A 14,426-nucleotide genomic window follows, 5' to 3' on the forward strand; every position below is an offset into this window, starting at 1 on the left:
ACTGCACAGCATTGCTCAGAGATGGATCCCTGTTTAACTGAGGCCCTTCCTCTACTTAGCCTTGCCACATTCCATGCTGTAAACCTGCAGTGTATGAGGCCTTCTGTTTCAATAACCCTATCAGCTCTGCTCACCAACTCTCTCCAAGGGCCTCGTTGCCCTTATGTAGCCTGCAGATGGCACCCTATTCTGGCACCCCATCCCAAATGGCACCCTATTCCCTACATAGTGCACCTCGTCTAAAGCAGTGCACCATGTAGGGAATAGGGTGCCACTTGAGACGCAGACCCTTTGAGAGTCTTTAACGGGTGGGAATCCCAATCTATTGACGTATAGGACATCATTCTTCTCAATTGATGTGGAATCAATGTTACATAAGGCAGCAGGAGCTGGGGGCGTGATTAAGCGTGACAGTTCCAAGTGGACCAATGCGAAGCCCTCCTGGTCCTCCAGTCCCCATTGTGGCATTCATTGCGATTACTCATGTACTGGAGGCATCTTTGCAGTAGTCACTAGCTGACCAAAAAGCACATTTTTGTTTTCATACATTTTTATGATATAGTACATTTTGACTTTGCATCTGGCCCATCTAGCAGAAACCACTCAGTTCTGCCTCCAGGGCAAGATTCATGACAATAAACATCAACCTGCCATTGTGGGGGAGTGGGGATGGAAGGAGGGGGGCAGAGAAAACAAACAGCATATGGAATACACATCAAGCCTGATAAGAATCAGGACCCTCTTATGTAAAACCTGTAACAATCCACTTGTTTGGGCCAAACACAAACCCCACATCTCCGTCCCTAGACAACTGCCTCTTTAAGGTGTGTGTGTGTGTGTGTGTGTGTTAGAGAGAGAGAGAGAGAGAGAGAGAGAGAGAGAGAGAGAGAGGAACAGGGAGAGGTGGAGAGAGAGAGAGAGGGAGAGAGAGAGACAGACAGGGAGAGAGAGGGAGAGGAACAGGGAGAGAGAGAGAGACAAGGAGAGGTGGAGAGAGAGAGAGAAAGGGAGAGGTGGAGAAAAAGGGAGAGGAACAGGGCGAGGTGGAGGGAGAGAGAGAGAGAGAGAGAGAGAGGAAGAGAGAGGGAGAGAGAGACAGGGAGAGAGAGGGAGAGGAACAGGGAGAGAGAGAGAGACAGGGAGAGGTGGAGAGAGAGAGAGGATGAGGGACTTGACTATGAGTAGAGATTCAATTGCGTTACGATGTGTTAAACCCTTCATCCCTCTCCTCCTCTCTCCCTACTTGTCCTCCTCAATCATCCCTTTGCCTGAGCACCTTCCCCTCTTCCTCTCCTCTGTTCGCTCCACTCTCTGCCCCCTTCCCCCCCTCTCTCTGCCAGAACACAATGTTCCCCGGCGTGTTTGGGGAATCGGTAGAAATAAATAAATGAGGAATGGAGCACGTCATATAGTTACTGCAGTATATTCCAGGCCACTCTGAGAAAATAAACAAGATGCTTGAAAAAAGGTTACCTCCTCTCCCTTCTGTAAACCCTGCCTTGATCGCCCAAAACCCACTCAGGGACCACTTAACCCCACAGGCAAATAATAAAGAGAAATGTGGTCATACTGGGTTTGAAGTTTGAAGTGCTTCATTTATCGCTTGTGTCTACAGTACATGTACAGTACACTGAGTTCACAAAACATTAAGAACACCTTCCTAATATTGACTTGCACCCCATCAGAAAAGCCTTGATTTGTCGGGGCATGGACTACAACACTAGTTCTCAATCTTGGTCCTGGGAACCCAAAGGGGTGCACATTTTTGTTTTTGCCCTAGCACTACACACCTGATTCAAATCATCAACTCATCATCAAGCTTTGATGATTTGAATCAGGTGTGTAGTGCTAGGGCAAAAACTAAAATGTGCACCCCTTTGGGTCCCCGGGACCAGGACTGAGAACCACTCGACTACATGATATCGAATGCCTTCCACAGGGATGCTGGCCCATGTTGACTCCAATGCTTCCCACAGTTGTGACAAGTTGGCTGGATGTCCTTTGAGTAGTGGACCATTCTTGATACACACAGGAAACTGTTGAGCGTGAAAAACTCAGCAGCGTTGCAGTTCTTGACACACTCAAACCGGTGTGCCTGGCACCTACTACCACACCCCGTTCAAAGGCACTTAAATATTTTGTCTTGCCCATTCACCCTCTGAATGGCACACATACTGTACACAATCCATATCTTAATTGTGTCAAGGCTTAAAAATCCATCTATAACCTGTCTTCTCACCTTCATTTACACTGATTGAGGTGGATTTAACAGGTGACATCAATAAGGGATCATAGCTTTCACCTGGTTTCACCTGGTCAGTCTATGTCATGGAAAGAGCAAGGTGTTCCTAATGTTTTGTCCACTCATTGTATGTTTGTAAAAGTATGTATGTTTACATGTACTGTATGTGCATAAAAGTGTGTAGGAGAAATTGTAACTGATTCTGCAAGGACTTGTGAGATGAGGCACCTGGCTTGAGCTGTGCGTGAGTTTGTGTGTCAAGCTAAATGGGTGGATGCCCAGAACTGCAACAAAGCCAACCATGTCTGTCATTGTCCATCAGTTGAAAGAGAGCCAGTGGAAAAGACGAGACAGGTACAGAATGGACGGCAGGGTGTAAGATGTCTACAACTTCGAACAAAGGCTCATTAACTCAAATGCATTGACTCAGAAAGCCTGGCAGACTGTACAGAGGTCAATGCATATGATAAACACCTACCAGCTTCCACATACAGTAGGCATAGTTTATATGTGGGAGGAAAGATACACACAAACTGCTTTCATGAATTTTCATGAGCTCTGCGTTAGATACATATTTAATGTGCCAAATGCACAGAAATGCACAGAAATCCACAGAAATGTACAGAAATGCAGAAGTGTTGGTAAAGAACCCACACAACACTAACCTACTGGGTACCGTTTACTTATGGATGAGTTGTTCCCCAAATAGAGTGCCTTTTATGACCTTGTGACATTATGTATGTACATTTTGATAAAACTAAACCATGTTGAAAAATTCCACTAATAGTGTGTTTTCATGTGGGAAACCATGTTTGTTATAAAGTTGAGCATGTGCTCTTTCTGACAGAATGTTAAATTCTGTGAAATAAATAGATATTCCTGAACAAATGTAACTACCCAAAAGGCACTCTATTCATGGGACGACCCGGTTTACCATCCTACACTTCACCACCTAACGTCAGTAACTATCAATAGGCAGTGGAACGTTTGATATGTATGCATGTGTATTAACATGATTAACATGTATTTTGGACAAAGTGTTACTAACTCTGGTTGTGTTCTCCAACTATGATATTATATCGCCACCTGGTGGTAATCATACCAAAATGCCAACCAGTGAAACTGCTGTCTTTGGAGTGTTCCTGTGTGTTTGATGGTTTTTAACCCTACGTTAGTCGGGAAGCAGCTGACAAGAAAGGGTCTGAGCACGTGAGAGTGTGTCTGTCATTCTGCCCACCCACCCATCTGTCTGTCTGTCTGTCTGTCTGTCTGTCTGTCTGTCTGTCTGTGTGCTTGTGTGTGGCGTGCATACTCGTCCCTACCTTGGTGTGGAAGCAGCAGAAGAGCTGGGTTAGGTAGGGGTGTTTCCTACCTTGGTGTGGAAGCAGCAGAAGAGCTGGGTCAGGTAGGAGTGTTTCCTACCTTGGTGTGGAAGCAGCAGAAGAGCTGGGTCAGGTAGGGGTGTTTCCTACCTTGGTCTGGAAGCAGCAGAAGAGCTAGGTCAGGTAGGTGTGTTTCCTACCTTGGTCTGGAAGCAGCAGAAGAGCTGGGTCAAGTAGGGGTGTTTCCTACCTTGGTCTGGAAGCAGCAGAAGAACTGGGTCAGGTAGGGGTGGTTCCTACCTTGGTCTGGAAGCAGCAGAAGAGCTGGGTCAGGTAGGGATGTTTCCTACCTTGGTGTGGAAGCAGCAGAAGAGCTGGGTTAGGTAGGGGTGTTTCCTACCTTGGTCTGGAAGCCGAAGAAGAGCTTGGTCTGGTAGGGGTGTTTCCTACCTTGGTCTGGAAGCAGCAGAAGAGCTGGGTCAGGTAGGGGTGTTTCCTAGCCAGGGCCAGGATGCGTTTCTCTGTCAGGGTACAGTCCACATCATCATCCTGCAGGATCACGTCTTTCTTCAGCACCTTCACAGCATAGACCTCATCTGTTCCTTTCAGCTCAGCCAGCATCACCTACAGGGAAGAACCACAGAAGTTATCATAAACATGCACACAAGCACGCTCACACACACACGCACACGCACGCGCACACGCACACGCACGCACACACACTGCTACTGCAACAACACTCAAGCCACTGACTCATTATATCTGAGGTTTAAATTAAGAGGAAAGACAGACACATGAAATGATTTAGGAGGAAAAACCAACCAAACCCAAAGTACTTTGTACAACAACTAGCCCAATGGAACCAATGGAAGAGCTGACTGCTCTTAGCATCAATGGTAGAAAAAGAGAGAGATGACAGCCAGCCAGCCAGCCAGCCAGCCAGACAGACAGACAGACAGACAGACAGACAGTAAGTAAGTACTGTACCGTACCTTTCCGAAGCTGCCTTTGCCCAGGACCTTGATGAAGAGGAAGTCCTGCAGGGTCATCCTCTTGGTCTGGATGATCTTGAGTTCTCCGTTCTCCCGGGCCTCGCCCCCCTCTGAGCCCACCCCCACCCTGCTGGAAGAGGAGGACGAGGCTGACTTGTGTTCCTGTCCACGTTGCTCAAACGACAGCGCCTTGCGGATGTTCTCCAACTCTTTCAGGTCTGGGAGAGAAACCAGAGAGGTAAAGGAGGAATAAGAGTGTGTTCCTCTGTGTAAGGGCAGGGGTGGAAATAATAAGAAAAACATTCCCCGGAACCCTCCAAAGTACCACCATGAATTGAATGTACTGTACAGATGCACATTTTGACATGTGTGTTTGTGCATGTATGTGTACCTTGGTCACATGGGGAGGTGGGGGCCGATTTGGATCGGTCCTCCTCTGTCTGGGGGGTACATGGTAACGGCTGCTGGGGTTCTTGGGTTATCTATGGAGAGCAACATCCTCATTTTCACCATTATCATAATCATCGTCCTGCAATCCTTCTCATTCTCTACCACATATCTCTACCACGTCTCTCTACCACATCTACCACATCTCTCTACCACATCTCTCTACCACATCTACCACATCTCTCTACCACATCTCTCTACCACATCTCTCTACCACATCTCTCTACCACATATCTCTACCACATCTATCCACCACATCTCTCCACCACATCTCTCTACCACATCTCTCTACCACATCTACCACATATCTCTACCACATCTCTCTACCACATCTCTATACCTTGTCTCTCTACCACATCTCTCTACCACATCTCTCTACCACATCTCTCTACCACATCTCTCTACCACATCTCTCTACCACATCTACCACATCTCTCCACCACATCTCTCCACCACATCTCTCTACCACATCTCTCTACCACATCTCTCCACCACATCTCTCTACCACATCTACCACATATCTCTACCACATCTCTCTACCACATCTCTATACCTTATCTCTCTACCACATCTCTCTACCACATCTCTCTACCACATCTCTATACCACATCTCTCTACCACATCTACCACATCTCTCCACCACATCTCTCTCCCACATCTCTCCACCACATCTCTATACCACATCTACCACATCTCTCTACCACATCTCTCTACCACATCTCTCTAACACATCTACCACATCTAGATGTTGGACTTAATGCACTTTAGCACTTGCACTTCAACATGTAGCATAATTCTGTCATTTTTATGAAATTGCACTTATCCAGCCTACTTTCTTGTAAATATCCTTTGCTATCTGTTTTAAAATATGTGATTTTGTTTGTATGTATTGCAGAGGCGTGGACTCGAGTCACATGACTTGGACTTGACTTGGTAGAAAATAAAACAACTTGAGACGACTTCGACTTGGAGCCTCACGACTCGGGACTCGATTTAGACTTGAGACTGATGACTTGAAATGATCTGGCCAGATTTTGTAACGTTTTGTCACTGATTTTGTGGCACAGAGTCTACGTGGATTAGGCTACTCTCAACGTAGCCAAAGACAGTATCTCACTTGCAAAAAAAAACTTGTATGATACTCACACTCGACCCTCTGATTGAATCAGCAAACTGTCAATCAACACAGGTCGGGTGACCTACAGTAGTGCTGTGAGAAGGTTTTGGGGGGTTGCGAGAGTGAAACTGAATCTGAAAAAATACATACAAATGTAATTCATATTTTAATAGACTAGATATAGCCTACCATCTATATTTTATATTTATACCTTTGTTTATTTGATCTGGTTACTAACACAGGCCTAGGGCATTGCACCAAATTCTTGAAATCTGTGTTTCAGAACCCAAAAATGACACGCCTTGACTGTTGACCAATGACCAGTCATCAGCATTGGGGCGCAAAGGCGGGCGCACACATCCAGATTAGTGACCAGAAAACACTGGTTTAATTTTCCCCGGTTTTACCTATATTAATATTTTTCTATATAAAGTAACGTTTTGCAACCCGCTATGGATGCATCTTTTCCACAATAGGCTAACTGGTGATTTCATTGACCATTTTCATATTTCAGATAGGCCTAGTTTGGGTGTGTTATAATTATATAACTCAGTGGTGGTACTGCATATGTCTAAAGATAGCTGTAACATCGCACTACCTGCAATACTCATGGGATGAAGATGTAACATTCTGGCGAATTAACTAGGATATTTGTGAGGAAGAAAAAAAGTCTACAGACAAATCATGCTTTCCAGCTGATACTGCAACACCCCAGCCACAGGATCCTGCAACCTCGCTGCATACCGGTAGGGTAGTTCATATGATCTTGTAACCTCGCTGCATACAGGTAGGGTAGGCCATATGATCCTGCAACCTCGCTGCATACAAGTAGGGTAGTTCATATGATCTTGTAACCTCGCTGCATACAGGTAGGGTAGGCCATATGATCCTGCAACCTCGCTGCATACCGGTAGGGTAGGCTGTATGATCCTGTAACCCCTGCTGCATACCGGTAGGGTAGGCCATATGATCCTGTTACCCCTGCTGCATACAGGTAGGGTGGGCCGTATGATCCTGTAACCCCCGCTGCATAGCGGTAGGGTAGGCCGTATGATCCTGTAACCCCCGCTGCATACAGGTTGGGTAGGTCGTATGATCCTGTAAACCCTGCTGCATACCGGTAGGGTAGGCTGTATGATCCTGTAACCCCCGCTGCATAACAGGTAGGGTAGGCCATATGATCCTGTTACCCCTGCTGCATACAGGTAGGGTAGACCGTATGATCCTGCAAACTCGCTGCATACCGGTAGGGAAGGCTGTATGATCCTGTAACCCCTGCTGCATACAGGTAGGGTAGGCCGTATGATCCTGTAACCCCCGCTGCATACCGGTAGGGTAGGCTGTATGATCCTGTAACCCCCGCTGCATACCGGTAGGGTAGGCCGTATGATCCTGTAACCCCCGCTGCATACCGGTAGGGTAGGCTGTATGATCCAGTAACCCCCGCTGCATACCGGTAGGGTAGGCCATATGATCCTGTAACCTCCAGATCTCAGAACTGTTTTGTGGTGTATTAATTTTTCAAAACCCGTTAATGTCCTCATCTTAAAGGTACCTAAAGTACAGAGTATCAAAATCCTGAGACATTTGTTAAAAAAAAAGGGGGTAAGGGGGTGCAATAGCAGATACAGTTCAGCCATAAGACTCTATCACTTCTGAATTAGACATGTTCAGATCTTAAGAAGACTGTAGCTATTTGAATACAGAAATGATAGAATAACACTATTTTACCAAGATAGAGTCAGAATACATCATCAAATACATTAAGAAATGCATTATGATCTTTAGATAAATTACTGAACAACGATGTGACATCATTTACTTTTTTTGTTGTTGCTTGCATGCTTACCCTACCTGCTGGCTAGACTGGCCTAAACCATACTTAGAGGGAGATGGCAAAGATGTGTTCTGATTGGTCCGTCTATATTTGTTCAGGCTTGTGATTGGATTGCAGATAGACCCTTATAGCACCAATTTCAAATGGATTTATGCAGATAGAACATTCTAGTTGTATTTTTTTTTTTCAAATAAAATTGGCTTTAAAAATAACATAACATTACAAACATATGAAGAACCATCTAAAGATCTATTATATGTGACTAACTCATTTCTGACTAAAATGTCAGATAGAACCTTATAGTCCCTAGGTCTCGATTTGTGGATGAACAAGTCATTGCATGTATAGATTTTTTTTTACTTGACTTGGAAAAACTGGTGACTCGACTCCACTTGACTTGCTCTTAGAATGCACAACTTGGTATTGACTCAAGACTCGACCCGTTTGACTTGGGACTCAACGACTTGGACTTGACTCGAGACTCGACCCATTCGACTTGGTGTTCGACTTGAGACTTGGACCTTATGACTTGAGACTTGCTTGTGACTGAAATAATATTGACATGGTCCCACCTCTGATGTATTGTGACTGCTGCAAAATGACTTGCCTCATTGAGGACATAACATTTTTCTAAATCTGAATTCTCATAAATTATTGCCCTGATCACCCCCTGCCCCTCGCCCCTACCCATACCCCTGCTCCACGCCCATACACCTACCCATACCCCTGCTCTTCGCCCATACACCTACCCATACCCCTGCTCCTCGCCCATACCCCTGCTCCTTGCCCATACCCATACCCCTACCCTTCGCCCCTGCTCCAAACCCCTGCTCCTTGCCCATACCCCTTTCTCTCGCCCCTCCCCCATGCCCCTGCTCCTCGCTCCTGCCCAAGGCAGTGCCCCCTGACCCTGGAAGTGCCCCTTGCTCATGGCGGTTTCTCTGACCTTTTTCCTCCTCTGGGCACTGCTGGAGATCTTATCTGGTGTGACCCCCAGGTCAGACAGAACCTTGGCAATTCCCCTCGCGTCCACCCCACAGTTAGGGGCCACGTTACTTTCACAGCGTCTGTGTACATTCACCTTGCAGACTGAGAAAGAGACCATGGTTACATCACATGCACATTCACCTTACAGACTGAGACAGACCATGGTTACACCACATGCACATTCACCTTGCAAACAGAGAGAATCCATGCTATTGAACTGCATCACAATCTTCTTGACAAGTACCAAATGTTGTGAGAATGTACTACTACGATTTTCACAGATATTTACTTTACGTACAAGAAAATGCACTGTGAAATGTGAAAGACATGGCAAAGACCAGACATAACATCAAACATTCACATTCATGAAAAAACAAAACAAGAATGACAGCTTAAGGACTCTTACCCCTTCCTTCCACATTACATAGCTGTCCCTCCTATATTCAATCTTTCTTAATTATAATTCTTTGTTGTTGGTGGGGGGGTAGATCAGCTTTCATATTGCAGATAGATTCTAGCTTCCATCAATGTAATTGTCTGCATCATTTCCAATCTCCCATATATTTTATATATATATATATATATATATATATATATATATATATATATATATATATATATATATATATATATATACACACATACAGTGCATTCGTAACGTATTCAGACCCCTTGACTTTTTCCACATTTTTTTATTTTACAGCCTTATTCTAAAATGGATTAAATTAAATGTTTTCTTCATCAATCAACACACAATACCCCATAACGACAAAGTGAAAACAGGTTTTTAGAAATGTTTGCAAATTAATAAAAAATAAAAAATAGAAATGAGCTGACCATGAGATGTTACTACAACTTGATTGGAGTCCACCTGTGGTAAATTGGTTGGACATGATTTGGAAAGGCACTCACCTGTCTATATAAGGTCCCACAGTTGACAGTGCATGTCAGAGCAAAAACCAAGCCATGAGGTCGAAGGAATTGTCCGTAGAACTCCGAGACACGATTGTGTCAAGGCACAGATCTGGGGAAGGGTACTAAAACATTTCTACAGCATTGAAAGTCCCCAAGAACACAGTGGCCTCCATCATTCTTAAATGGAAGAAGTATGGAACCAGCAAGACTCTGCTCTGCCAAACTGAGCAATCAGGGGAGAAGGGCCTTGGTCAGGGAGGTGACCAAGAACCCGATGGTCACTCTGACAGAGCTCCAGAGTTTCTCTGTGGAGATGGGAGAACCTTCCAGAAGGACAACCATCTCTGCAGCACTCCACCAATCAAGCCTTTATGGTAGAGTGGCCAGACGGAAGCCACTCCTCAGTAAAAGGTACATGACAGCCCACTTGGAGTTTGTCATTAGGCACCTAAAGGACTCTCAGGGCTAATGAAACCAAGATTGAAGTCCTTGGCGTGAACGGAAAGCGTCACGTCTGGAGGAAATATAGCACCAACCCTATGGTGAAGCATGGTGGTGGCAGCATCATGCTGTGGGGATATTTTTCTGCGGCAGGGACTGGGAAACTAGTCAGGATCGAGTGAAAGTACAGAGAGATGCTTGATGAAAACCTGCTCCAGAGCACTCAGGACCTCAGACTTGGGCGAACGTTCACCTTCCAACAGGACAACGACCCAAAGCACACAGCCAAGACAACGCAGGAGAGGCTTTGGGACAAGTCTCTGAATGTCCTTGAGTAGCCCAGCCAGAGCCGTTCTTGAACCCGAACGAACTTGATCTCGAACCCGATCTCTGGAGACCTGAAAATAGCTGTGCAGCGATGCTTACCATCCAACCTGACAGAGCTTGAGAGGATCTGCAGAGAAAAATGGGAGAAACTCCCCAAATACAGGTGTGCCAAGCTTGTAGTGTCATACCCAAGAAGACTCGAGGCTGTAATCGCTGCCAAAGGTGCTTCAACAAAGTACAGAGTATTGGGTCTGAATACTTATGTAAATGCAAAAATAATATATATAATGTTTTACCTTTGTCATTATGTGGTATTGTGTGTAGACTGATGAGGTTAAAAAATGAATTCATTATAGAGTAAGGCTGTAACATAACACAATGTGGGAAAAGTCAGGGGTCTGAATAATTTCCGAATGCACCGTATATATAAATATACATACATATACACATGCATATCCTATCCTCAATCTTACACGTCCCCTTAATGTCCAAGGTCCCTGAGCGTCGCACATAGTGTTATTGCACACCACTATAGTTTCAATGTCTATGATTAGTAGTGAGTAGTAGTGCATTTGTTTATATATGTCAGTGTGTGTGTGTGTGTGTGTGTGTGTGTGTGTGTGTGTGTGTGTGTGTGTGTGTGTGTGTGTGTGTTTGTGCGTTTGCCTGTGTGTGTGCGTGTGTGCTGGCATACCTTTGCATTGCAGCCCTTGTCTGAGCAGTCCCCACAGTAGTGATCCACAGTGGTCACAGAAGGTTAGGACTTTGAAGTTGTGAATACCAAACTTATGAGGCATATTAACGCTGAACCGCTGGGATCCAACCTGCAGGGGGAGACAAAGAGCACTGACGATAACACAGTCACACCCCTAGATTGATTCACCTCATAATAACTAATATGTGGAGATGCCTACCTCCTCTGGTGTAGTGTCCTCTTTGTCTTTCTTCATCCCAGCACACTTTGTGATGATGAGCTCGTGGCAGCGCTTATGGACTACACACGTGCACACTAGGAGACACCAGACAACTCAGTCATTCACTTTCATTTCAACACGTTAGTTAACTTATCACTAAAGGCCCTATTACGTATAGAGTGATAGGAATACATATTGGTGTGCAGATAGATGTCACACAGAGAAACTGTCAGTAAGGAGAGAGAAAGTAGCTATATCACCTTGACACTGGTAGCCCTGTTTCCCGATCACACCCCTGTTGAGATAGATACATATTCTCACTGACGTTTCACTCAATGCAACATACAGTCAGATTCAAAATGGAACATTATTATGTTACATCAGTGGAATTGTAAGGTATTGCTTAGAATGAAGTGAATATGTTTGGATCCAAAATAAATATTTCCTGACCCAATTTAAAACGTTTCAAACTCCTTGCTATATTTGAAGACCCTCGCAGCTTTGTCACATTCACATACATTTTTTTCATGTTTCTGATTGAAGGCACAATCTGTCATTTCAACAGCCTGACTGTGCTTCAAGTATACTGTAATTAAAGCAATTTTTCCCTTTTCCTGTTGAAAAACAATATCCCACGTATAAATACAGTAATGTGGACACACTTGAAGGTAAAAAAATATGTTTTGAGCAGAATTTAGTTTTTAGACACAAGTGTAAACTTTATGTAGTCGGCCATTCAGGGAGTTGGTCAATGGTGCCCTGATGTCATCGGCCCCCCCCCCCCCTTGCTTGGGGGAACAATGGAGAAGCAATAGAGTACCACAGTATGAGTCATAATACCCATAAAACCTAGCGGTCAAACAAGGAAATGGTTCCAATCGTTTGTCCACCATTCATTTTTCCCATAAGGGATTTTAGAAACACTTAAAATAAGGGCTGTGTTTCGTGTAGGCTCATCCTGGCGTGATGTTTTGATAATCGTGTACATTTCTCGAGGACAAGACTACTTTAATAAATATATTCACCTGTATTTACACCCCCAAAATTAAATGGTAATTAGCTGCTAATGTGGCTATCATAAAGAACTACAAATGCCATGATGATCTGGACGAGACTGCCGAATAGAGGCATAGTAAGTATCTCTGGATTAACTATCTAAAGCTAGCTACATTTAGTATTAAATAAATTGGCTACATTTCTTTAAATGGACAATTCTGTAAACTGTCTAGCGCACATTTTAAATTGACACAATACCTGTTAGCAAAGGTGTCAGCTAGAGATGACGTGCAGGAGATTGCAGGGATTTGTAGTCTTGCATGATGTCTACTTTGATGCTAATTATGATTTTCGAATCTGAGAGTAAATAGAGCCGAATATATTGATAAAAGTCACCTTGTCCGAGAGAGATTTACATGGTTATCAAAACGTCACGCCAGGGTAAGACTACACAAAACACAGCCCTTATTTTAAGTCTTTCTAAAATTCCTTATGGATAAAATGAATGGTGGAAAAACGATTGGAACCATTTCCATGTTTGACCAATAAATGTTATGGATATTATGACACCTCCGCCGTGGGGCTCTATAGAGAACAAAAGGAAAGGAAAGGCCCACCCCCCCACTAGTACCATGTCATGAAGATACCTGGACCACCAATTGAGATGTGCCTTTTGCTAAGTAAATCAGGTTATAAATGCAGACTGGAGTGCGACTTTAATTGAAATTGAACCATTGAACAGCAGGAATTCTTACAGACTGTGCCTCTCATTCTAATTTAATAAGTTCATCAGGTACAGTGCTAGGTGCTACATGTCAGGTTCCTGAGCCATAGCAGTGTGTTCTGCCACCTTTAGCAGAGCTGTCACTGTGGCAATGTGGCCATATTTTATGGCTGAGTCGGGGTGTGAGAGGGGGAGGAGGGGGTGGAGGGAAGATGGAGAGGCTGGGCCTGAAATAGCCACAGCTGTGTGCTAACACTCTTTATCACCTCTGTCAGGGAGACACGTCACACCATTACCCCCCTGTTACACTTATGGCCAATTTCCACCTGAGACTTACCGCAGTGTTTTACCAAAAAGGCTCAGACTTTTTTGTGTCCACCTCCATGGACCATCTCCAGTGTCTAACTGGGCAATGGCCTCAGCTGACCTGCTCTGACTTGGAGCCAAGGCCCTGGAAAATGGGTCTTTCTAGCTGGCATTTACAGAAAAATGGCTAACTGTGAACATGGGTTAACAACTTCCACGGCAAACACCTTCTCACAAAGCAACTGTCTTGATGAAGCAGAGGTTGTTGATTCTGCTCTTCACAAGTCTTTTGTGTCACACTCCTGATGGAAACACAGTTCCCCAAAAATAACACTAGAGCTTACATGAACATAAACACTGACGACACACTGGTGTGGGGTAAGTCTCAGGTGGAAATGGGAGCTTCTGAAAATGCGACAGTATCCTGTAGTCAGTTAGGGACCTTTTGACAGCGACACTGTGTTTCAAAGTTCATCAGAGAACTGGAGGCACTTGTCAGTGAGAGAAAGACTATTGTGCACTACCATCAAGACTCATGTTGTATCAATGAGATACTGTTAAAAGTAACATCAACCTGTAGGCAGGCACTGTTCCCAGTTCAGATCAGACTCTTCTCACAGCTTTAAGACACTCGGACTCTGTGTGCTTTACAGTGATCTGTTAGGTCATAAGCCCTGGGAAGCAGGAATTGTCAGCTTGTACTACAGATGCGTGCTTGGTGCATGTAGCTTGGTGCCATCGGGGAGCAGAGAACCAGCTGGACTCTCCAGCATAAAGCTTCCACTGTCACACTGTAATGGCTAGCCTAGGGGCTTTTCCCATTGTCTCCATGGCAACACTGACAGACAAGAGCGCCGAC

At 44.7% G+C, this 14,426-nt stretch overlaps 1 protein-coding gene across 1 annotated transcript in view; it reads right to left on the minus strand.

Annotated features, from left to right (window-relative positions):
• LOC129828793 (protein kinase C epsilon type-like) overlaps positions 1-14,426 on the minus strand; it is a 150,508-nt gene that overhangs the window by 51,979 nt on the left and 84,103 nt on the right. The window contains exons 4-10 of the mRNA XM_055890003.1: positions 11,802-11,836; positions 11,542-11,636; positions 11,322-11,451; positions 8,904-9,046; positions 4,948-5,038; positions 4,557-4,774; positions 4,015-4,188 (exon numbers count right to left, since the gene is read on the minus strand). Coding sequence (XP_055745978.1) covers positions 4,015-4,188; positions 4,557-4,774; positions 4,948-5,038; positions 8,904-9,046; positions 11,322-11,451; positions 11,542-11,636; positions 11,802-11,836 — 886 coding nt within the window. The remainder of the gene's footprint in view (positions 1-4,014; positions 4,189-4,556; positions 4,775-4,947; positions 5,039-8,903; positions 9,047-11,321; positions 11,452-11,541; positions 11,637-11,801; positions 11,837-14,426) is intronic.

The sequence above is a fragment of the Salvelinus fontinalis genome, chromosome 30 (assembly GCF_029448725.1).
Source record: "Salvelinus fontinalis isolate EN_2023a chromosome 30, ASM2944872v1, whole genome shotgun sequence".
NCBI lineage: Eukaryota > Metazoa > Chordata > Actinopteri > Salmoniformes > Salmonidae > Salvelinus > Salvelinus fontinalis.